The 25,915-nt window shown below is 42.0% G+C and overlaps 1 protein-coding gene across 2 annotated transcripts; it reads right to left on the bottom strand.

Annotated features, from left to right (window-relative positions):
* Positions 1–635: 635 nt before the first annotated feature.
* On the bottom strand, positions 636–15,291 carry wfdc1 (WAP four-disulfide core domain 1). Of its 2 annotated transcripts, none has more exons than XR_013502424.1 (7): positions 14,770–15,291; positions 3,917–4,112; positions 3,662–3,745; positions 2,743–2,883; positions 2,167–2,226; positions 2,023–2,082; positions 636–1,921 (listed from the first exon to the last, which is right to left on the bottom strand). XR_013502424.1 is itself a non-coding variant. In XM_078257880.1 (7 exons), the coding sequence occupies exons 1-6, from the start codon at positions 14,863–14,865 to the stop codon at positions 2,024–2,026; spliced, it is 627 nt and encodes a 208-aa protein (XP_078114006.1). In that variant the 5' UTR covers positions 14,866–15,290; the 3' UTR covers positions 636–1,921; position 2,023. The 2 variants fall into 2 exon arrangements, 1 of the variants encoding a protein (XP_078114006.1); XM_078257880.1 differs by having other exon boundaries at positions 2,176–2,226; positions 14,770–15,290.
* Positions 15,292–25,915: the final 10,624 nt, after the last annotated feature.

Below are 25,915 nucleotides of genomic sequence, written 5' to 3'. Positions count from 1 at the left end.
ATGAAAAAGGACAAGTTAGTGAACGGGCAACACAGATTTTGATAATAAACAACTAAACACGTTACACACTGGACCTTTAACTAAGCAACTCTGTCCTGAAAGAAGACATAAACTGTACAGCCACGTCACGTTACTGATAATAGCAATACAAGTGATAACATTTTATTCATAGAGCCCTTTTCAAGATACCCAAAGATGCTTTACACAATGGATCATAAATACAACTGGATCCATATGATATGTTTTTGGAATACAATTTAAAGGACAATATTGATTAAAAGAGTCATTCTTGCACATTTTGCTTCGTGCTTATTTCTAGGCAGTGAAATAATATATGTCTTTAGGTATTATTTTAGAAGCTACTGCAATTGGAAACTAAAACACTGTACTTATCTAATTTATGTTTCACCTAAATCTACTGATAACGCATTATGAAGAATAATGGCATACTGATAGGATCAGGAACACTATTAAAACACTTTACAAGACCCAAGGAGAAGTTTGTGGTGTACTCATAAATAGCAATAGCATTATGATTTGTCATTTTCACAGATGGTGAAATACTCATTTCACCATCTGTAAATTGAATCCTAAAATCACTTGCAGAAAACAGAAAAACAACGTAAACGACCAACTTCAACAATGTGGTTTATTCAGAATAAACAAGGCAATGTTACAGCACCATTCAGATTGCAATATTCAGACATCACTTTAGCTCTGCACATAGAGAATGGTTACAGCTCACTGTTTGACACCTTCAGCTTATTATGTGAACAGTTTATTCTCCTGTTATTATAGGCAGCAATGAAGCTGAGCAGCATTTGAATTGATAACAGACACAACCTAAGTTTAAACAGCTGACTGCAGCAAGTTATGCTCTAGAATAACACATATCTGCTCGGTGAAAAAGCCCTTTTTATTATCATGGCTGCACTGCATAGTGGGAAGTTTAATAGAAGGACCAGTATTTTGAAATAACGCAGTATGATTATTGAAAATTAGGAGATGTGTGCACAACCATACTGCACTAGTAGATAGTTGTATGACTAGGAAAGTAATCACATATATAATATATACAGAGTTTAATATTGAAGGGAAAACATTTCAGTGTGAAAATTGTTATTTTGTATCTTATTAAATCTTCATCTCTCTCAAATTAAATATTTTTTCCTTATTTTGCTTTTGATTTTCACAGCAATGAAGTCATGGTCAGCATCTGTTGGCTGGAACTAATCTACAGCTGTTCCAAATCCTTTAAAACTGACACAATCCACACACTCATACAGTATGGCATTTCTTCTTTTAATCATGTGGATTTAATTCAGAGTCCACTGCAGCTGGATTTTGTTTTCTATTTGTCTATGAAACCTTCCAGATTTCAGATCTGGAAATGTGAGCACCATCCTTTCTGAGAACAAGAGAGACAGAATAAGTAACACACGGTCTGGATTTTCTCCGCTGACCAGCCTTAAGGTTAAAAGATGTGTTGGTGAGAATAGTAATGAGTTGCAGGGAGGGAGAGGGGTTGTAAAGAAAAAAGAAAAACATTGGCTGGGGTTTCTTATTTCCTTTTTGAGACATTTGATGAACAGCTTTGGTGCATGCCCTGCTCTCCTCTCCTCTGCTTCACCATCAACGCCCTCTGCTCCATCTTTTCTTACAGACATCAGAGAGAGAGACAAAAAAGCACTTATTTCTTTGGCTGTGTATGTAGTATGTACATCATACTTGTCTCCGAAAAGGACTTTGTGACTGAGGACAGGCTGCAATACGGGGCTTTGCAAAGAGGAGTTAGCAGCTGTAGTTTTGGTGAAAAGGGAAGATCTGATCCTGGTTCAGGTGTGATAAGAGCAGATCGAACAGGACTGGCTGATGTCTGGAGTTGTGTCGTGGTCGTAGCTGAGGCGGAGTTCTGGTTGATCTGAGAGCAGATACAGCAGAAAACATAAGGCTTTGTCTAAAGTGAGATAAAGGTGCACAGGTCTTTGGTTTTACATGGTTTCAGAGTGGCTGAAAACCTACTTCATCCCAGGTGTTTGTGAGGATGTTTTTCGTAGGCCACTGCATTGTTCGTACTGGTACCTGTCAGTGACAGAGCCGTGTCAGGCAGATTGCTGCTGATTTCTCATTCAGTGATAGTGATTTTTTTCAGGTTGTCCACATTACCTCACTTACCTAAGTAGTCCTTGTAGTCCTTGAAGTATTTGTGCCTCAGACCACGCCCATCTTTCAAAAACAAAATGGCCAGAATGAAAAAAATAAAATAAAATAAAGATTGACATCTGATATCAATATCATACACATGGCACTGTGAGTTCTTGCTTATAAAGTAAAGAACTAATATTCTTTTGATTAAATCATAACAATAATATTTCTGCCCACATCTTAAGCCATAGATCATAAATTGAGGCCATCTAGTGAGTTGCCAGGTCATTCCAATTTGTATATTTTTTAGATCTATTTAATAAACTTAAGAAACTTGGCACCTAACAGCATGAAATCTGCCAAGAGATACCAGCCCAAACTCAAAGACTGCTGGCACACTGCCCCTGTCCTTTGGTGATTTAAAGGAGCACACACTTCCATTAGAAAGGTTCCATTAGATCAGATAAGCAGGAGATTAGTTGTAAAAATAAGATTAGGTTGGATATGATGTGTGTCAACGCTGGCTTCAAAGCCAAATCCCAATCACATGGCCAATCGTTGCAGCTATTTTAGTTATCAGAAGTACTCTAGCCATACCGGAGTTGCCACGTTGCTTGATGCATTGTCCCCGGTTAGGAATGCCAGCGGCAGGGTTTCCTGGATTGATGATGTGGCACTCGTAGCCCGTAGGACAATGAAGAGGCTCGTCTCCATCCTCAGTTGTGCTGCAGGCCTCAGCTAGTGGGCAGAAAACACACCATGTGCATCAGAAGAAATCGCAAACATGAAATACACCAGGGTCATTTTGTGGTTATGTGGTTAGTACATTTTCTTTTGTTTTGTTTACTTACCCTCCCTTAACTTCAAAGTCATGTCTATGTCTACATTTCCCGCTCAGAATGCCAGCATGCCAATTGTGCAAACTTGAGAAAAACCTGCAAGAACCTTCTATATTCACTGAGGAATAGCAGATGACAGTTTTTTCAGTCAAGGGGAACACAAAAATGATGCCCAGCTGTAATGCATCTTGTGGATGCGTTTTATTGGACACTACTGACAGTGGAGACATTGGTCTCTTTGCCTCTTCTTATGAAATATCTTTTCCCCTTTTGTATGATGGCTTGCTTCATTTCTAAAGGATGGACAAAATGTGAAGTTTACTGCTGCTGCACTGACAACATCTTCTGGTTTATGTACTGCAAAAGTTAAATCAACGGCAAAAAAAGAGAGAGATGGTAGAACTATGGTGAAATCAAACCAACATGTGCTGAATAAAATAGTTTGGTCTCACTGAGCAAAGGCTGGATTGCATTAGCATTTTAGGGATTTTTGAGGGCTAAGATGATGGAGGATTAGAGTTAGGTGAGAGGTATTTTTATGCAAGCTGACCATCTGGCACTACAACTGTTTTATCCTGTCCTTTCCTGTATATGTGTGTGTGTGTGTGTGTGTGTGTGTGTGTGTGTGTGTGTGTGTGTGTGCATGCGTGTGTTCGTGTGTGTGTGTGTGCACCCACCCTGCAGAACCTCCTCAGGGCCGTCTAACAGCCAGCCGTTGCCGCCCAACCACCGAGGCTTGGGCTGCACCAGCCAGTCCAACACTGTTTGGAAAACACACAGAACCACAGCCATCAAAATACTAATTAACAATATTTTAAAGAGAGAAACAAAAACGACAATTTCCAAGTAGTTTGAGGCCCAATTTGACTCTCTCTGCTATGCGACCTTAAAACCCAAACACTACTGTGTGTCCGTCCTTTGGTGCTGCTGACCTGGTGGTGGCTGGACAGACTCCAGGCAGGCGTAGATGCATCCATTGTAGCAGCAGCGTTTATGGCGCTCGCACTCTGAGTCTGAGCGGCAGCCCGGCACCTCACAGGCTCTCTCTGGCAACATCTGGGGTGGCGGTGGACAACGGTCATTCTTCTGGTGCTGTGTGGACTGGGGGTGGTTGGGGTACTCGTAGTCCTGAGGGACAGAAAACGAGAAATAAATAAATAAAAATGTAGATGTGGTTTGTTCTGGTAGACGTTAAAGATATTTGACTGGATCCGTGGACATTTTAGCAACAATTGTAGAACCAGCATGGCTAAAAATCCAAATCTATACATAGTTACAACTGTTGCTTCCTGACTAGGCAACGTCATAGGTGCACATATAAGCATGGGTCATTTTGGAAGGCAACAACATAAAATGTTAGTGTTTTGTTAAAAGCCATGAATGATTTTTGTGAATGCCCCTTGATAAGAAATAAAACTTCTCATTTAGTTCCAAACTAAGACTCTTCATTGGATGTTCACACAGTGTGGTTGTAAAATTGCACATACATTGTACTTTCTAGCCACCAGAGGGCAGCCACGGGTCTGAGTGAGCACTTTTCAGCACAAGACAGGAGGTTTTGGCTTCAGTATGCATGCCTGCCTGCTAGCGTCTGTCTTCACCTGGCTTGGGAGGTGATTCACTGTGGGAACAAACACTTGATTCTGAGAGGGAGAAAGTAGGCCACAGGATCCTGAGCCAAGCAAAGACACACTTCACACACTTCGACGGCTTTGGCAACGTACAGTGTAGGCCTGCGAGCACACATGCGTGTGTACCCAAACAGCAAGGCACAATCCACTGTTGCTGTGAAGATGCATGCATCGCAGAGGCTAACATTACGAGATCTGTAACACAGCCATGGTCTCTGTGGTTTAATAGTTTTTACAAAGCTGCTACTCTTGATTCCTGCTCATTGGTTTGGACATGTCCAGGACAGAATTTGTGGGTTTATATGCTTTCACACTGCTGGTATCAAATATCACAAGTTTTGTGCGACAATATAAGCAGCTATTTTTTGTTCTGGGTTATCGACACATGGGAAATATTACAACAATATCCCAAGAAGTACTCCTGCCCTTGACCAAACATTAACTCTCATTAAAATGGAGTATAACAAACTCCAGTGAATCAAGTGTACATACAGTTCATTCCACTCCTTTCTTCTTACTGCTGTGAAAAGCAATGAGCAAAAATGTGCTGTTTACTGGCTGGTCTAACATCACTGTTAAAGTACCCACTGAAGAACATAAAAAGGAACAATTAAATGATATTAGGCCATTGGTGGGGTGCAAGGTGGTTACCTTTGAACTCTCTGAACTGCACAGGAAGTTATGTAGCTGGTTGGTTATCTAATTCTTTGTTACACTGTCATTATGTTTGTGCCTCAAAATTTACATTCCCAGAGTTGAGTCATAACACATGCATGTGTAAATGAAAAGCAGGCACAAGTTTCAGTTTTTCAGAATTTATGTCTTTTCAGTTGTGTAAGTAAATTCCTCTGACTTTCCAGCAGCCTCAGCCATTCATTTGGGAGGGTGTTCCAGAGAGAGAGAGAGAGGGAGAGAGAGAGAGAAAGAGAGAGGGAGTGAGAGAGAGAGAGGAGTGAGAGAGAGAGAGAGAAAGAGAGAGAGAGAGAGAGAGAGAGAGAGAGAGAGAGAGAGAGAGAGAGAGAGAGAGAGAGAGAGAGAGAGAGGGAGAGAGAGAAATATCTCTACACTAGATTAGTAATTAGATAATCAGCTTGTGGGTTGCACACGGTCATTAAAACTGTGCTGTTTGTTTGGCAGGCTTACTGAACGCTCTTACAAACCAACCGGAAAAACGAAAGCAAATGTTTGGCCCTGACGGTGGTATCACACACACAGTATCTGTGTTCACTTTAAACACACATTAATTTGTTCTGGCAGCTGAGAGCTTAGTGGGTGGATGGTTCTTTGGGGAGGGGGGGGTGGATTCACACCGTGGAGGGAGCAGGAATTCTCCTGCATATAACTGTAAGTAGTTACAGATTTGATTGTACATCACTTCTAGGACTGGTTTTCAAATTTCAATACTTTCTGGATCCTGGCTGAAATGTGTCTTGAAAATTGTATTGGCAGAAAGTTGGCACTGAAGCCTTGGTCAGACTCTTAGCCTTGTTTACTTATTCTTTGATTAGATACTTCCTAATCAATATATTTGTATTAAAAACAGATCAAATGACTATGTGTAAGGTAAAAGGTGCCACTCAAAGTAAGAAATCTACAAAGAATTATCACCTGACAGACACTACAGTTCCTCTCAGCTCTACATAGAGTTTAAGCGTTGTTTAGCAGAAACACATTTTAGTGTACTGTTTAGATGTATTAAAAAATATTTTCTTTAGTGAGTTATTGAAAAAGTGTCGTGACACCAGTCTCCAAAACTTTAAAACAATACCCAGCCCTTATGGCTTATATGCCATTTTTACAGTTACCTCTGCTTGTACATAGTCACACTGTACTCTACGGGTCCTCAGACTCATCATTCATGGCTCTCAGGAGGGAAGTGGAGCCACAGTGGTTCACAATGTCTCCTGGTACAATTAGTTCTATGAATGAAGACTACCAAGTCTGCTGTGATTGGATAATGACATAATGGCTACTGCCCTTATTCCACTTGTCTCATATCCGATCTGCTCCTAAAGTCTCCTGCGTACGTCTCCTACAAAAGGTCAAGTGTGCCCTTCCTGTTTATGTGACTGCGTGTGTAGTTTAAGGGTGAGTTTGCTTGTACACATGAATACTGTAGACCAGTGATTCCCAACCAGGGGTACTTTAGGGGGGTACGTGGAAAGATTGTGGAGCAGCTCAACTTATTTGAAAATCGAATGTAAATAAATCAAAATTATGATTGAATTAAATGAATATATATATATATATATATATATGCTGTAACACCTGAACACTACATGTTGCAGCTTTGTAAACGAGTTAGCAAGTGAGCACAGAAGTTTTAAACAGGTAGCTTAAAGTAATGAATAAATGGTATAAATAAATGGCTAAAGGTAATAGCTAAATGGATGAAACATTCAGCTTCACTGCCAGTAGTAGCCTACTAATAGTATGATTGCTGATCAAACCAAACCAGCCTAAATATTGACAGTTCAACAAGAACGAAAACATTAACAATATAATGAAAAGTGTTGTTTGTATTTGGAAGATACATTGGGAATTGATGAAGGGGTACATGAGTTCATCTGGCAGGGCTGTGGGGGTACCTCAGACCAAAAAGTCTGGTACCACTGCTGTACACTGCAGAAGCCATTCATTCTTTAAAGGCGCTGACACACCAACCCGATAATCGGCCGTCGGACAGTCTGGCGAGGTCAGTGACTCGAGTCTGTTCGGTGTGTTCCGTGCCGTCGTCTGTCGGAGGGGCCGTCGGCCTTCATTTTGGCGACCTGACTTGCTGGGTCGGAGGGCGGGCAGTCATACTCAATGACCAATCTGACTGGTGGAGTTCTAGCCCTTGACTACCGAATCAGTGCACCAGTGTTGGGGGTAAACGCGCTACTACTGAAAATTTGGTAACCAAACGTAGTTCCTTTGTCAATTCGGCACAACGTTACTTTTCCCAGGGACAGATTTGACAGCGACACTGCCTTCTCAGCTGCGCGCTCACAAGCTCCACACGGGACGTGACAGAGGCTGGTAGCAGAGTGATCATGGCAAGCGAGAAGCAGCCAAAGCTAACTTTTGAGAGTGTTTTAAGCTTCGTGGCTTTTTGCTGGAGGGCGCTCTGAGCCAGGCAGACACAAAGCTGACAACCTCACAGATGGATGCTGTGGAGACGGGCTCATACATACACGCAGCGGACCGCTGTGGACTTGTGTCGGTTGCACGGACACGCAAGGATTTCCAGAAAAGAGTGTCCGTGCATGTGTCTACGACAATGCACGGACCATCGTGGCTGCGCGACCGGTACAAGTCGATACAGACATTACATAGTATACACTAACACCGTGTAACGCCAATGACCTGCTGATGGGCATTCAACCTGCGCTGGACTCGTTCATAATGACTCAGACGTCACTCTGTGAGGAGAGAATCCAGCCTGCAGTGGAGTTCAGACACTTCACTGATAAACCAGAGATTGGCTTTATGGTCAAAGATAGTTTTTGTATAATTAACTTCAGTCTCTGCCAGAGACGCCTGCTTTTAAAAGTAATGTAAACTTCCCCAACACTGCAGTGCATTTATGTTAGCGTGACGAACGGCTCTCAAAATCTGATGAAAATCATTTAAACTGACCTTTGTCGATCTGAAATTATGACGGCCTATTTCTCGCTTAAAATGTTTTCACTATCTTCGTAAAATATAAGATCGTATTCCGAACGAGCCGCCATTATGCTCGGTTGTAAAATCCGGGAGGAGCCAGACCCACGTGACGGTTTTAATTTTTTGGGCAACAATACATATTAGCGCCGCCTGCTGTTATGGAGATGTATTACGTCTCACGCACGTGCAGAACTTGCGCTCAAGTCGGCGTCGCTTCGTTGTGTTCCGAGGCACTTTTTTGACCAACTCAGGGAGACTGATCAGTCTGACTGCCTTTCCTCCTGACGGTCGGGTTGGTGTGTCAGGGCTTTATTCACTGTATTGATCCCTGAGCCTCAGACTCACTTTTTTTACTGTACTATTTCCTTGCTGTCATTCAGCTCTTACTGTAACTGCTTCACTCTCAGGGCTCCTCTTGTGTCTTTTCCCCTGCCTTCATATCTTTATGTGCCAGAAGAGCCGTCATGGTCTACATCCTGTGCTCTTTCACACAATCCTGGGCACATCTCTCTGATGTTCCACAATGTTTATTTACACTCCTGTCTGCTTTGCTGCTCTCCTATAGAGACACTGCCAGCGGGCCTGTGTGGGATGTTCATGTCTATCTGTGGGCATGTTTTCCCCCTCTCTGTCTGTCTCTGTCTGAAACTCTCTCACTGTCTCTCTTTCTCTTGGTTTTCTTCTTGATCTCTTTTGTGTTGAAAAGCATGATGGTAGCTGTAACGATTGATCTCAAACGATGGCGCTCGTTCCATCTCTCTTTCCCTGTCTCTCTTTTTAGCGCTCTTGCTCTGTGGTTTATGGGGTGTTTGTGGGGAGAAGCCACTGGAGACCTTGTCTGGCTCCATAACTGTACTGAGATCAGGCCGTTCATGGTTCCACGCAGAGATCTCAGACAGATACTGAGAGTTTTCTGCAAGGATGCATACACACAGACACACACACACACACACACACACACACACACACACACACACACACACACACACACACACACACACACACACAAGGTTGTAGGTCAAGGTTGTGCACAAGGAAAAGCTGTGTTATTTCGTTGTGTCAACTCAAATGTGCCAGATCTCCCATGTCTACTAAATGAAGTAGCCCACAGCACACATCTGGTTAGCTTTTGGGTTGTCAGGACTCATTTCCTGTCTCTATACCAGCAGTCAGTTTAACATAAAGATACACAGACGTGCAAATAGATAGAGACACATCAAGGCTAAACTGTGAGGCAAACAGACTGTAAATCAGTCGGAGATGAGCGTTTTAATGATGGGGAACACATGCTGATAGTCAAACAGGTTGATGCACAGCTGGGCAAAGCAGTCCTTGAACTTCGAACAGACTGGCAGAGTGGGGATTTCTAACCCTGAAATGCAGACGAACAGACTGCAACTTTTTGAGGCCTGGTTTACTCGACAGGAGGGAGGTAAACCAACTGTGACTGCAGCTAATTAGTGTTGGTAAAACAGTCTGAAATAGCGTCTGCTACCTGTCAGTCAAAGTCTGAGGTAGCAGGGATGGCCATGATAGAGGTCCCCCTAAACTCATTTACTGTCTTACTCCTCTATACTCCATTTGTAGTGCAGCTGTATGCAGAGTTATGGATACGAACACGTCTGTGGTCTCACATACTCAGACTCAGATTTGCTATGATTGTTCTCTCTGTTGTTGGTGATGATCCAAAATAAAAGAAATGTCTGGAACATCAGAGGCCCCATGTGAAAAAACGTTAAGCGGTAGTTGTAGTAGTAGTTGAATTGTTTGTCTTTTTGGTTTGAGTGTGCGTCTGTTGTACTGATCGGTGATCTGCTCCACTGTCTCCACAGTCCAGTAATGTGCTTCTGACCAGCAGGCTCACATCCTCTGACTGGGATGAGTCCTGTTTACAGCCGCACACACCAGTCCAGGATAACTACTTGTAAGACGGATGACTGACTAACTACAATAACTATGGCGTCAGGATTATGTCATATATCACGAGCGCGATAAAACATGCATCCTAGCGCAAGACATCACTGTAAATAAAGGACTATATAAATGTCTCTCATCCGTTCTGTTGTTGGGATATGTGGTTACGCAATGTACCCTTATCTCTAACATTAGAGGTAGATCCATAACAGAAATGTACAGCCAACTAAGCAAATACTTATATTATGTTTGCCATGTTTAACTTACTGTATTAGTAGAATGCGATCACACATTATTTGATGAAACATTATTTGGCAAGCCAGTCTGATTAATCCAGAAAAAGAAATAATGTTTCATGACGTGGTGCATGACGTAACATTAACTTGTGTGATTGTGTTCTACTAATAAGTTAAATTACCACAGACAAACTTTAACATTGAAAAGAGTAAACTTGACCATACTTTTTCTTGACAGAGATAACGCAGGACATTGAGGCAGGGCTGTGTGTCAGTAAGTAATTCTGCAATTCATTTATATTATATTAAATAGATGCTGATTCTCAACCATTAAAATGAAAATGTTCCTTTTAAGTCAATCTGTGATAGGAACCTCTTGCTTTACTCTCACTTGATAGCATGAGTGGCCATCACAGTAAATTACATTTGGTAAAGTTATCTTATCTTTACAAAATATCACTTCCTTAAAAGCTACAAATTTCCATTAGTGAAAAAGCAGTGTGTGGATCTGTTTTGTTTTACAAAGCAGCCCCAGGTCAAGTCAAAAAGCCGGCCAGCCAGGAAGTACACATGTTTCTGAACATCTGTAGGGCCCCTGTCTTACAGTAATACCAGGTGCTGTCAGAATGGCCCACATCACATCAAATAAATGAAACTGTAAAGATTTATGGTGGTAGCCTCAGACACGCTCAGTGACATGCCCAGGCAGATGTCTGAGCCAGACTGTGTGATGGCTGTATGAGACTAAATAATCTTGTCTGTGTGTGTGTGTGTGTGTGTGTGTGTGTGTGTGTGTGTGTGTGTGTGTGTGTGTGTGTGTGGGGGGGGGGTCCAGTATACTTGTGGGGTCCCGACAGCTTTATGGGGCCAAAATGCTGGACCCCACAAGTGGCTGTTTGAGGGTTAAGACTTGGTTTTAGGATTAGGGTTAGAATTAGGTTCTGGTTAGGGTGAGGGTAAGGGTTAAGGTTAGGCATTTAGTTGTGATGGTTAAGGTTAGGGTAAGGGGCAAGAATGCATTATGTCAATGGTGGGTCCCCACAAAGATAGTGCCACAAACCTGTGTGTGTGTGTGTGTGTGTGTTTGTGTGTGTGTGTGTGTGTGTGTGTGTGTGTGTGTGTGAGTGAGACTTCTGCTGCCCACACCATTCCACCTGTTTTCCCATCAAACGCTTTTCTCTTGATTGTAAGTTACCTCTACACCCTTATTAAATGCCATGTATTATTAGGCAGGCATTCCATCTGTTAAACACAAAGAGAAAATTAGGAAAGTGCTACTGGTGACCTTTGACCCTTGTACCAGGGGGAGGTCTACTTAAAAGAGGGTGGACATGACTCTGATCTCCAAGACCGTCTCACCCACAGGTCAAACAGACCTTCTGGTCAGAGCGTTACATATGTAAGTCAGATAAATGAAGTCAAGGCCAAGCCTGCAAACAGTAACAGACAGTAAGATAAAGAAGCATAGAAAACATCATTTTAAATCATTTTGATATGAATTGAATTGAATTGAGATGAAGCATGCATAATGAAATGTAAAGATTGGCTGCTTATGTTTTGATAATACCTGTCCTATTTGAAAATAACAAGACATAAAATAAGACATGCAAGTGATCATAGTGTTTTTTTGGGATAAATAAATCATTCAGATGAATGCATGACAAGTACTGAGCCTGCTGGTGGTCTTGGGTTTGTTAAACATTTTTACCAATTTTCCTTTCAAGACACACTATTCCATAGCACAGTGCCTACGTGAAATACTCAGTGACTATAATTTGTCTTTCTGCACAGTCCCGGTGTTATGAATGAGGCGGGCTGTGTGTGTGTGTGTGTGTGTGTGTGTGTGTGTGTAAGAGCGGGGGAGGTGGTTAAAAAAAATGAAAGATTGAAAGATATAGAGATGAAAAGGTTCAGAGGGAAAGAGACAAACTCGGTCTGCTCAGCCGTCTCAGCATGTTCCAATTACAGCAGCTTTGAAGCAGAGTCCAGCAAGACAGTGCTTTTGGCCCATCCTAAGAGCACGAAGAGACGAGAGAAAGAGACTTGAAAGAGGGAAAATAGGGGGTGGTTTGCTGAGAGATGCATATGGGCGAGGGGAATGAGAAAGCTGGGCAGAGAGAGGGCGAAAGGGTAACTGATTCATATGAGAGAAGGGAAAAGAGATAAAGGCAGAGAACGAGAGAGAGAGAAAAGGGCCAACGAGGGCATAAACCAGTTAGAAAGTGAGAACATTGAAGCACGAGAGGGAAAAAGAAAGAGAAGGCAGCACGCTACAGTGAGCCCTTGTTAGAGATGATCAATCAGTTACACTGAGCTGAGTTAACAAGCAGGGGCCCAGTCTGCAAATTCAGTTCCTGCCCTAATAATCCACTAGAAACACACACACACACACACACACACACACACACACACACACACACACACACACACACACACACAACACACAGAGACAGACGTTAAACATCCGGTGTGCCCTTCAATTACTCATATGGAAACTTGAAAATCAGCAACTGCACCAACCTGCTGCACACTCCACTTTCTGCTCCTCATCAAAACTGATGCATGTCCAAACTGTTTTTTTTTTTCCCAGTGGTGGAAGACATTTTCAGATCCTCTACTAGAAGCAATATCACAATGAAGTAATGCTCCATTGCAAGTTAAGGTCCTGCGTTCAAATTTGACATAAAAGCACAGAAGCATTGCCAGTAAAATGTATTATAGCATCAAAAGGACTCAGCAGAATATCCTCTTCAAGTGGTCAGCATTTTTTATTTTGTAGCTGAAATGGTGTTCATTTTGCATACTTTATATAGTTTATGGTGGTGTGGTCTCTAGCGATGCATCATACCTTAAAAGATGACCATATACTTTGTTTGTTAAATCTTAATCTGTAAACCAGCTATAGCTGTCAAATACACAAAGCTGAAAAAAATAATATTTTACCCTATACTTAAAAAGTTAACATTATCATAAAGTGGATGTAAAGTGCACGCTATTCAATATCACACTTAATTACACATATCTGTTCAGTAAATTAAGGCTAAAGCCAGCAGCCACTTAGCTTAAAGACTTGAAACAGTGGAAAACAGCTAGCCTGCTTTTTTTTTTTTAATCCATACAAATACCAAAGTAGCCATAAGACATGTACATTGTATCTTGTTTGTTTAATCCACGCATAAACCAAAAAGTTGCAGTTATGTTCTGGATGTCACTGCAGAGTCCGGCAAAATATTAAACAACAAAATCTGAATTTTTTTTTTTTTTACAACTGAAATTACGTTTTTGTTATTACAGAGACACTGACGTACAAAAAAAAGACTACCATTGCATATCGGTACCGAATTCCAGGTTTAAATGTGACAATCCTATTAATTAATAAACTCGAGCCAGCTAGCTGTTTTGCTTCCAGTCTTTATGCTAAGCTTAGCCAGTCAGCTGTTGGCTGGAGCCTTAAACGCAGAGTACACTGGCTGTTCCCAACCTGCCGAGCGCAAATGTGACATCATAGGATTGCCGTAACTGTTTATGCTCGCGCGTGGTGGTCGCGACACTAGTTGCAGTCTTCTCCTGAACAGAGGTGGCGCTAATGAGGAAACACTAACGACTTTGCTCTTTCTACGGACTAGAAGAAGAAGAAAAAGGTAAACAACGGCAGAACTGGCAGCAGCATGCTGTCAATGCTTCGATTTGATTCGATGACCTACTTCGTCGGATCAAGCCTTTCATTCACCATAAAAGAAGTCATCTTAACCCAGTAAGTTTACAAGAGAGACATGCAGTCACTCTGAGAGTCCTGGCATCCGGTTGTCAGCGAACTTGTTCAGGCCTCCCATTTGTTGCGCGCCGCTGAAAAAAATGGAGTGGTGCGCGCCCTCTGCTCACGCACTCAAACCCTGGCGCGCCAGCGAGATCTACGTCATTTTGACGTCACATTGGCGTGTGCAAGCTTGGATGTGGCTACTGTAAAATGGACTTTATATTTAGACAGACTGGTACTGATCTTCTCATCTATGCAACGAATAATAATAATATTTCCCTAAATGTCAAATTATTTCTTTAAGTACAGTACTTGATTAAAGGGAATTAGTTCATGAACACCACTGCTCTTTTCTTTTCTACTGGATTATAGCACTTGGGTCAACTTGACCACCTCTCACCTCCACCACAAAACTGCTGTGACTGTGTGAAACCAGCTCTCTGCAACAGAGCCAGTATTGTGCTGTAATGCCATGAGCTTTCACCTACTTCCACTTTGGAGCATATTCTGAAGGAAGTCAAAAGATAGATGTAGCGAAAAAAGCATCACACTCATACGTGCACAAATACAAAAGTCAAAGGTGAGGTTAGCAGTCCCACCTTATGGTTGAGTCCTCTTTTCCTGATTCTCCTGGCATCACTTCCTGTGGCCAGGGCCAACAGGGACAGCAGTAGCAGCACCACAGAGCCCGGCATGGTCTGTGTCCTGCACCCCAGTTCCAAACTCTTTCTGTGTCTCCCTCCCTTCTCCTCCCTTCCTGTCTCAGAGGTATTCCTTCTTCCTCTCCTTATTCCAAAGTTTGTCCTTTACACGTCCGTGGTGCCTTTTCAGCTGAAGCAATAACTCATTGGTGCTCATGTGCAGCCAGAGATTACACAAGCCCTCTCCCTCCAACGAGACCTGCCTTTATGTCCGCCTGAGGAAAAGTGCAGGGCAGAATGACAAAGTAGAGGGTAGGAAGGGGAAAGTACAGAGGGGCAAATGAAGGCAGTGTAGGGAAGAAATGAAAGAAGAAGAATAGTAAGGGGAGCAGGGGAAGGGAGAAACAGCAGCTGTCTGTGCATCAGTTGTTGAGAGCTGAAACTGTCTGCTGGCACAGCTTGCGCACATGTCTCTGGGAAAGAGGAGGGGTGAAGTAGGGAGGTGGGTAAAGGGAGGGGAGAGCATTAGATAGGGTAGTGTGTTTGAGACCTCCCCCTTTGCCCCCTAGTTGCATCTCGCTGCACATCTGGTGATCTTTATGCGAGTTTGACAATTGTGTCAATGTGCGGTTGGGCATATTTTATATTCTGTGGTTGTGCTTCACATGTTTTTCTCGCTTGCGGTATTGTAGGAGGGGGAATAAATTGCTTTGCTAAGTATGGGGGTTAGGGTTAGGGTTAGGGTTTGAAAATACTTGTTGACTGCTAGCTTAGAGTTCAAGCATGAATCGTAACTATTAACTGTCCAACATCCGTGTTTACATTCCTGACTTTTTACTTACAGGACAGGATATGCATGATTAATATGCTATATATATATGTGTGGGAGGGACTACTTGAACACACCTAAATGTATATGAACATATCCATGTATGTACACTGCTGTAAAAATTTGGAGAGGATGAAGTGTGATTTTAGTGGCATTGACCCATAAAAATAATGAAAGGATGTGGTGTGATTCAGGGAAAGGGGCCTCTCTGTCTTCCTTTTTCACAAATTCCCAAGTTGCACCCTCTCAAACTAGGACATCTCCCCCTTATCTCACCCGCCACCTTACCACTAGACCTTTCTCCCCTTGTCGCCCCCTCCCCTCACTCCATTCTCAGTGTCTTGCACTGAAAGGGAGAAAGAATGCTAAGCCCGCACAAATCTCAGTCTTTATTAGTTTTACAGGAGCGGGGCTCATGTCACTGGGAGGCCCCGGCTTCACTTACACAAAAGACTGAGTAAAGAGTTAGAGTGAGAGCAAAACGAGAGAACAGAAAAGGGGGAGATATAGAGATAGTGGAAAAGACCTCATGAATAAATATGTGAGACAGCCAGAGAGGTGAGCCTGTCCATCGGTAGCAACATTATTATGGTGCAGAGGTGCATTTAAGATATTTTGGAAATGTTTGCTAAGATCTGTCCCCCTTCGTTACTAGGGTTGGGTACCAAAACCTGTTTCCACTACTTTTAAAATGCCATATTTTCCCTCTGGGCTCACCAAAACGGATGTAAAAGCATATTAACCATTCACTGACTGCACGTGATCGCTAGTAAACATATTACACTTACACAGCCTCCCCATATTGTCTGCCCTTTCAAACTCATACCTGTGTGTCCAGGCCTCTTGGACACCATCTGAGAGAGGTTTCTCCTGTGCAGGACATGCCATAAGTCAGGAGAGGTGTAGTATCTTGCCAGAGAAGGCAAATATGGTCAAAAAGAACTGCTAAAGTTTGAAGCTGGTTGGCATACCAACTCAACAACATTTATTTTGTTGTTACTTGTTAATAGTGTAACTGTTATTTGTTAAATTATTGTAGTTATGTGTTAGGTGACTTAGGTTTACTTATTATATATTTAAGTACTTTAAAATGTTAATATATTGATCAATTTCAATAATTATCAATTTTAAAAAAAATCCATAAAAAAGCCTTTCTTTTATGTAATTTTTCAGTTTTTCAAGAATCAGTTTAGGAATCGGTTAGGAATCGGAATCGTTTTAAAAGTACCGGTTTGGCATGGGAATCGTTAAAAAATCCAAACGGTACCCAGCCCTATTCGTTACTCGCGCTACGTCTGTCTTGCTTCTGTTCTTGCACGAGAAATAATGCAAATTACCACGATAACTGCGAACCATTCAAAATTGACAGAGGTAGACAACAGCAGGCTTTTCCTTTCTAGCTGCCGACTGCCAAAGTTACAACTGTAGCCAGCAGATTGCGAATTAAGCTAACGTTAGCTCAATGAGTTGGCTAAAATGTTGTCTCCATCGGACGTTGATGTTTTAAGCTGAATCTCTTTAAAATGAAAGAACAAACGTGGAAGATCAATTTAAAGCATTTGTAGTACCAACAATATTGGCTACAGAGGCAAAAATGTGTGTTCGATTTTAGATAGGCCTGGTGGAGTGGAATGAAATTCAGCTCTGTGTTGTATTATCTTATCATTATATTTGGAAAACTGTACTGTACTGTACCACACCCTCAGTTATCTTAAGTTCTTCCACAATTAATAGGGAAAAACTGCAGCTGCACAGTTTCCAGTAGTAGACAGCGTGCTAATATTCCTAGACATGTTCTCACGTACATCATCCATATCCTGCCTCCTTCCTAATTCTGGAATGTATACATGAATATTAAGTAAACTAAACAATTACATTCATGGACAGGATAAGGGGTGAAACATTCACACATTCCAGCTTACGGATACAACAACTTTAAGTACTTACACAAACACACACACACACACACACACACACACACACACACACACACACACACACACACACACACACACACACACACACACACACACACACACACACACACACACACACCCACACACACACACACACACACACACACACACACACACACACACACACACACACACACACACACACACACACACACACACACACACACACTGTATTGTAACTCCATACACATAACTTTTCCCATAACTAACCCAGACTTGGCATTCAGTCTGGACAGGGCATCCATTAGTACAGTTGTGAATGAGAGCAGAATGCAAATTCGGAAAGTTGAATGACAGAAATGAGAGAGAGAGGAAGGAAGAGATAGAGTCTGCCGATGGACGATCAGTGTGTTCAGAGACAGAGAGAATTCCTTTTATCTTAGAGGCCTTCTCTGGAGGCAAAGACACATTATTGCTCAGTTTCTGCAGGGTGGAGCGTCTCAGGGGGCTTCACATCACATGCTTCTACTCTCCGATCGTAAGGATTCATTCCAGTCTGATTCATGGCGTAATAGTTGGTAGCTGTCCAGAGATGAATCTGGCTCAGTGTTCAGGGCAACTCCTCAGCCACATGTGACGATTATACGAACAGTATGTATGATTTTATACAAACCAAATGGGAATTTGTGGGGCATATGTCACATAATGAAGTCCAGTTTGTGCATCTGGATGGAATATGTGAGCTTTGTAAATTAACAGAGGTTTTGGCACATGCGTTGGTAGTGTGTGGTTTCTGTGTCTGTGTACTTGAAACATTTACAAGGTGTAATATGTATATACAGTATGCATTTATTGTATCTACTGTATGTCTGAGTGTATACACCTGGGATTGATAATGATTGCTTCTGTTATTCACCACCTTTTTGGCTGAAAGGTTTCAAATTCATTCATGCTTCATATAAATCCTCAGCTATATTAATTGTGGACTATTTCCTATGAATACATATTTTGTCATGGTGAAGGTTGTTGTTAGGGTGAAGTAGCAGACTCTACAGTCATGCAAGCAGCACTGTCAGGTTGTACTTATGCACAGTGATGCTTTGATCTAAATGCTAATGTCAGCCTGCAAACATGTTAGCGTGTTAGCATGCTGATATAATTAGCACAAAACACCAAGTACAGCTGAAGCAGATGTGAATGTCATTATTTTTGCAAGGATTTGGTCATAAAGCAAAGTATTGGAGAAATTTAAAATGTTGATGATGGTGCTCAATGAAACGTCAGGTGATCACCAAAAACGTTAGGCTTTATCCTCTGGGGATCATGCATGTCCACAAAATTTCACGGAAATCCATTTGATAGTGATGGAGACATTTCACCAAAAAAAAGCAAACCTCATGATGGCGCTCAAGGAAAAGTCAGGGGATCAACAAAGTAAATTAGAATTCCTCCTCTGGGGACACTGAATGTCTGTACAAGATGTTATTACCTCCGCCAAGAAGGTTGTGTTTTCAGTTCAGTTTGTCGGATTGTTGGTTTGTTTGCCGATTTTCATGAAACTTGGTAGAAGTGTGATACATGGGCCATGGAAGAAGAACCCATACAATGTGGGTGTGGAGTGGATCCTAATCCGATACCCAAATATTTTTTTATTTCGTTAACATTACGAGATAGAGCGTTGAGTTCCATTTAACATTGTGAGCGCATGCCTAGGTCTGCGTTCTCCGAGTGCCATTATGGTTCATTCAATAGTTCAGTTAGGACCAACAGAGCACCAGTTGCCCTCCACAGAGACATGCCGCTTTTTTGGCTAACAATAACATTTTATTGTCTTGGCATTTTCAAGTAAGTCTATGCAACAAAGCAAGCTAACAAGGTGAACGGGGCATTTGTCATTTTCATGTCACTTTAATGTTTATGGGCACGCTACTCTGGTGGGCTGACATGCTGAAGCATGAAGCAGAATCCTGTCAAAGCCATTCATTCCAAATCAGGGCTGTCAGACAGGGTCAGAGGTTAGTCTGAGCGGTCAGGTGTCGGCTGTGATTGGTTGGCTGAACTAGCTGCTGGATTTGGAGAGGATTTACAGGCTGTAACCTCTCAACACATGCAGTATGATACATTTAAAATACTGAATACAATCAGTCATTAAGTCAGAGATTTATCTGCCCAAATGCCGGGATGCAGTTGTTGATACTACATCTGTATTTATTCTCCTATGTCAGTGGTTCCAAACCTTTTTTCCTTGGCGCCCCCCCCCCTACTTATGTCTAAGAAAAGCTGAGCCCCCCCTCCGAAACCGAAGTTGAGGTAACTCTTGAGATAGAGCCTTACTTTCTTTTTTGATACAAAGGAGTCATCAGAACTTTTACGTTTCTCCGCCATGTTTCATTCATAAAATAGTGATGCTGTGGCGGCAGGAAAAACGAGGATGCTAGCAGCTAGCAGCTGACCTGATGACAGCAAGGTCCCAGGTTAAGAGGTTTGGCCTACTAAGGAGACTGCCTACAATTTTAAGCGAGAACAAAAATATATAGTTTTTATACAGACTTTTGTATACATTATATATTCTAGTGTATTATCATAATTTGTTTAACATGTACAAATATTTTTTTTACCTCAAACCAGATAAAGACATGCACACCCCCTGTGATCTTTGCCGCCCCCCTGAGGGGTGCCCGGACCCCAGGTTGGGAACCACTGTCCTATGTGATTTCATCCTGCACTGTTGTACCAAGTCTTTACAGCACTTTGGCTCACGCAGTTCAATCAAAACTGATTTTGTCCCTTTGATGTGCAGTATATCTGCTGATATGTTGTTGCTTTTTCATACTTTTGTATGCTGCCATTTCTCAACACAATGACCTAGATGAGTCAAAGTGGGACAGCTGTTTAAAGATGCGGGCTGGCACCAGCTGATGGAAAAATAAGAGAAGATCAAGGGGGAAAGGGAATCAAACAAAAAGCTGGAGAACAGAAGTAATGCAGATGGGTCGATAAAAGGAGAAAGAGGGGTATAAGAAATGATTGACAGCAGACAAAGAGGAGTTCAGGTGATTGCTGTGCCGTCTCTTTGCCTCTCACGTCTGGAGTCTTTTTAAGGTTGTATGGCTTACATTTCCAAAATCTTGCAAACTGAAAATATTACAGTAGTTGAACTTAGATGGGGAGCCACCCCAAATAAAAAACAGTAAACCTGTGAAATATTCATCTCTGCCCATTATTTAGTGGCAATGTTTTGGAGGCTGAAGCTGTGGACTTTTTGATTATGAATTCCAATCTGTAAAGTCATCTAAAACATATTTTTCAAAATGAGGATCACCTCAGGACATCTCAGATCAGCCACAGGCCACCAAACTGTCCATGTGTGATGCAGTAACCTAGCCTGGATGCCAGCCGAACTTAGCCCCGCCCACAACATTTGAGGTCGGGAAGTTCGGTCTGGTCTGGTGGAGCAACTATGCTCGAACCAGAGCTGTTTGGACCAATCAAATTGTCAGGGCGGGCTTTATACGATGATGGATAGATGATCAACAGTAACGTAATCAACCACGTCATCGAGTTCTAATCCTAAACGGAAAACTTGTTGGTATATGCATTCACCTTTACTATTTCTCTCAAAAATGATGATCGTGTTGGTAAGTACTCCGTGTATCCTTAAATTCTTTTTAAAACACCGACAAAGATCATTTACACTCATCTTCTTCTTCTACTTCTTCCAGCGTGCGTGCAGTTGAGTTCTGTTGACAACTATGTGTTGCTCAACATACGTCACATACTCCGTTGCTCTGATTGGTTGGAGGTCTATCCAATTGAGTGCAGAGGCATTTTCTTTCCTAGTTGGGTTGAAACATGCCCCATAATCACAGCCCAATGGAGCAGTATCAGACTCATATTCTGACTAGAATCTGAGTATGACCACATCAGGCTAGCAGTAACATGTTTCAGCATGCATTTCTACCTTCGTTGGAGGTGGTGTGGGGGTCTGGTCTCTAAAAAAGCTCATTAAGCTAAACGCCCTGTAGATAATCATTAGTCATTACCCCCACATCTGTCTCTTCTTCTAATCAGTGAGAAGGTAAGAGCCATGCCCGAGCTTGACTGCTTGCCCTCCATGACTATTTTATTCCTGTATCATTATCCTTTATCCTCTAATGGTCCTAACCAGCACACAGTTCTTTCTTTCTTTCTTTAAATCCAGCTCTTATTATTTTCCCTTGCCTTTTTTCATCTGGAGCCTGTCTGCTGTTCCTTCCTCTTCATGTTTTTCAACCATCTACAACTTTCTTCCAGCCACACATTTGACCTCTTTCTCGTCCCACTACTGAGCGCTTTGAACTCAGGTAGCTGTGCAGCATTCCTCAATATGACCCCCGGGAGCAAGTTTGGCAAAAAAAAAAAAAAGAACTAAAAACTGTTTCAGCTGTTTGTATAGTGACCCTGAGCCCAGGGGTTCCAGTGCGGGGTCAAAGTGACCAGGAGGCGCTTATATAAGTCCAGTTAGACTTCAAAGCTCTCTGTGTTTTCTCTTTATTGGAGTTGATGTTGAAAGGATCAGGGGGGCTCACAACAGAAAGGAAAAAAACTTGTCAAAATCAAAGCAGAGGCTAATATATCTTGACTTTTAGGTGGCTTTCACACCTACCTTATTTGGTCCAGACTTTCGGACTTTTCAGTTTGATCCGAACCAAAATTACAAGTGTGAAACCACGGTCCGGACAAAGAGGCCGAAATTTGGTCCGACCAAATGAGGTGGTCTCGGTCCGGATCAAACCATGATCCGGTTCGTTTATAGTATGAAAGCATTTTTTGGATGGTTCGGACTTTCTGACCAAATACAGGAACCTCTGGCAGGATATCGTGGTGTTATAAGACCGGGGAAGCTCCTTTAAGGAACAGCTCAGTGCTTAGTTTGTAGCCTACGTGAGAGAGAGAGAGAGAGAGTGAGCAGACAGCTGTTGGCTATCAGAGCAGAATATAAATCAACAGTTTACTTGTTAAGTGGTAGGCCTTGTAAATGTACAGTGTAGGTTTCCGTTTGTCTCTGAATAAATGCTCCAGAAAGAAAGTTCCCGTGTCTTTGCTTCTCAACATCACAACAAAACAAAAAGAGCCGCGGCAGTAAGGGAGAGCAGCAGTCAGTTGAAAAAACTCAGACACAGAGAGAGGATACGAGAGGAGGATTCGAGAGGAAGCCCGTCTACAAACCAATCAATTATAAGTATCTGGAGACGCAGCTCACGTATGTGATGACGGCACGTATAGATCTTTAGTGCGCTTGCATAACTGCAGTGTGAAACCAAGACTTACTGGATCAAATGTATACAATGTAACAAAAACATGAACCTTGGTCCGGACCTTGGTTCGGACTTTCAGGTGTGAAAGCCCCCTTAGTCCCTTGTGTAGGTCAAGCTCCAAATATGCTGAATCCTACATTTCCCTAACCTGACGCGCTAGATCAGGGGTGTCAAACTCAGTTTCCCTAAGGGCCACACTGGAAAATGAGAATCACATCAAGGGCCAGACATAGAATTTATTGCTGTTATGTCATGGGAAAAGTCAAATATCTTTGACTGTATTATTGCATGTCTCATATAGGCTTCTCACTTACAGTTGGGTCGACAAAAATGTTTGGAAAAAGCATCAAAAATGTCGAAAAAAACGTTGTGAAAAGTGACAAAAAGTAGGTGGGCCAAAATGTATTGTGAACCTAAATGTATATAGGGGCCGGATCAAAATTAGCAAGGGGCCGGATTTGGCCCGCGGGCCTTGAGTTTGACACGTGTGCGCTAGATAGTTTGTTACACAGAACCATCTCAGAAGCCTGCATTAGAAACTGTGAAAGGGCAGGCACTTAAAAAAAAAAAATATCTGGCTGGTGATTGGATGATCCATCTGTCCATCAACGTGATAGACAGATGGTTCATCCAATCACCACGAACGTCGCCATTGTTGTTTTGAACTAACAGTCGCGGCCGTCACACACACCTAGTGTAAACCACGCCCACAGCTGCCAGTAGTTCCTCACCGGACTCTGATTGTTTTGGTTCACTGCTGTTCAGGCACAAACGCATTACTTGAAGCCTGACAAGGTGGATTTTCGTGTGATATGTGATCCTCCATTCTCGCGTGATCTAGTGATATCGCAAGAATCCAGCTGCCTGCAAGGTAAACATTTCTCATGATGCAACTCGATAGCAGCTTTCATAAGACCCTCCTGGCGTCCTAAACGGCCACTTCTTTTAAAACCTGCACATCCAGTTTTTAATTCAGGCTTTCTGTTAAAATTGATAAGACCTTGATGACATCACAGTGACATCATCAGGTTTGTTTTTAAACTTTGAAAAGCTCCCTCCGGAAAAAAAAAAAGTATTGAAAAAGAAAAGATCCCTCCAGAGCCATTTAACACATTATACTGTCATTATGCTCACATTTGGCCCCTTTAAGTTTACTTTACACATAATGCAAGGTCAAAAAGGAACTTTTTGTGACATCGTAGTCAGTATTTAAGGACTTTTATTCTTTTATCAGCTCCATCAATAAACATATCTTAATATATCACAGGAAATGGTCTTAACTCCTCACTGTTTAAAGATCAGTCAGACATGTTAGTGCTAATATGTGCCATACAGACAGTGTGTAAAAAGGGGTTTTGCAATTGAAAGATTATATTAAAGATATTTTAGGTTCACTGGATAATAACTGATCGTTTTCAACCGAGAGTCTTCCTTTCCCTGATAATAGGTGGCCTCTCTCTCTTGGCAGTCAACCATGGCATACAGTGTGTGTGTGTTTGTGTGTGTGTGTGTGTGTGTGTGTGTGTGTGTGTGTGTGTGAGTGTCTTTGTGTTTGGTTTTCATGTAGAGTTTCTATGAAACATGGATTATGTCTTTGTTCCTGTCTGGCAGATCAAAGGCTTGTGGTATTTTGTGACCAGCTCTCTTGTTGTGGCAGTTTCTGCAGTCTCTTTCCTCTGGTGTGTGTGTGTGTGTGTGTGTGTGTGTGTGTGTGTGTGTGTGTGTGTGTGTGTGTGTGTTTGTGTGTGAGATTCCAGTGTGGGCCACTGTTTGTAAACCTTGGTTTGGAGTTTGTTATTGCAGGTTTATGCAAAGTGACATGTTTATTGATGTGTTATATTGCATTATACCAGTTTGAAGATGTTTATCTGGTGCCTCTTGGTTGGTTTTGGGTTAGGAAAGCTAGTTTTCTTGATGGTTGCACATACCAAACATTCTGCAGCAGTGGAAGAAAATAAAGAAAAGCTTTTCTCATCTGGTTTCAGGCTGCTTCAGGATTAAACTTTGAGAGAATTAGAATTTGGAATTTTTTGTTTTTTTCCACCAATGCAATTTAGCAATTGCTTGCTTGTAAGTTACTGGAAGCATGCTTCACATATTTTACTTGCAGCAGCAAAGGATACTACATTCCGTTGAGCACTGAACCGAAAACTGATGCTATTTACTGTAATTTGGTTGGTTGGTCTAAATCTGTAAAATCCCACAATTTCCCCTATATTATAATGTCTGGGTATATCTGCACTTTTCAGTTAAGTTATTCAGTTGTGAAGATTGCAAATGCAATATTAGTAGTTTCTCACTGGAGGGTGCCACAGTCACATTTTCACTCTGCAACCCGGCATTCATCCACACATGACACTACTGCAATAAAGGACAAACACATTCAATAACAAAGTATGACTTTAAGACAGTATAATGTATGCAAAACACATGCTTTTGCTTTTTGAATCATCTTGTGAACTTGTGACTTTGATCGAAATCAATTAAAATTCATAAGAATCTATGATTGACACATTCCTGACATAAATAAACCGTATCTGCAGTTTGTTATGTTACTACAGTTTAGTGCATTTCAGAAAGTGAATTCAATATTCAATATGAACCCTGTAGGGACTGTACAGAAATTACTGGGGTAGGGAGGAGTAACCTGACGTGTCAGATGGTTTGTTACACAGAAGCATCTTATGGCGTTTTTCCATTACATGGTACCTGCTCACCTCACTTCGCCTCGACTCGACGCTCTGTGCGTCCGTTTTCCATTGCAGATTTTAGTACCACCTCAGCGTGGCTGGTCGTCATAGCGGCGCCGCAGTAAACTGCCATGACCTAACGCGACGCACACACAGAACGTGGAAGGTGTGTTGTTGTTGCCACATCCAGAAGACACATTTAGTTTCAAATGAAGCTGGAGGCAGCAAAAATACTATTTACTAAATTAACTATTTAAAAATGGCGCATTTGTTCAGGACACCCCCGTCTGACGCTTTCACGTCACCTTTTGGTATCGCCTCAGCTCGCTTGGAACCTGGACTGAGGTAGTACTAAATAAAGTAGATAGATAG

Source organism: Sander vitreus, chromosome 8 (genome assembly GCF_031162955.1).
Source record: "Sander vitreus isolate 19-12246 chromosome 8, sanVit1, whole genome shotgun sequence".
Taxonomy (NCBI): domain Eukaryota; kingdom Metazoa; phylum Chordata; class Actinopteri; order Perciformes; family Percidae; genus Sander; species Sander vitreus.
The sequence above is the reverse complement of the archived record's forward strand: the minus strand, read 5'-3'. Positions and strand labels throughout refer to the sequence as shown.

What these genes read in the sequence shown, in the direction of transcription:
- wfdc1 (XM_078257880.1), bottom strand. Translation starts at nt 14,865, where the DNA reads ATGCCGGGCTCTGTGGTGCTGCTACTGCTGTCCCTGTTGGCCCTGGCC. An exon ending in AAAGAGGACTCAACCATAAG is followed by an intron (nt 4,113 to 14,769) that starts GTGGGACTGCTA and finishes TCTGTCCCTCAG; the next exon opens with GACTACGAGTACCCCAACCA. An exon ending in GGACTACAAGGACTACTTAG is followed by an intron (nt 2,083 to 2,175) that starts GTAAGTGAGGTA and finishes TGTCACTGACAG; the next exon opens with GTACCAGTACGAACAATGCA.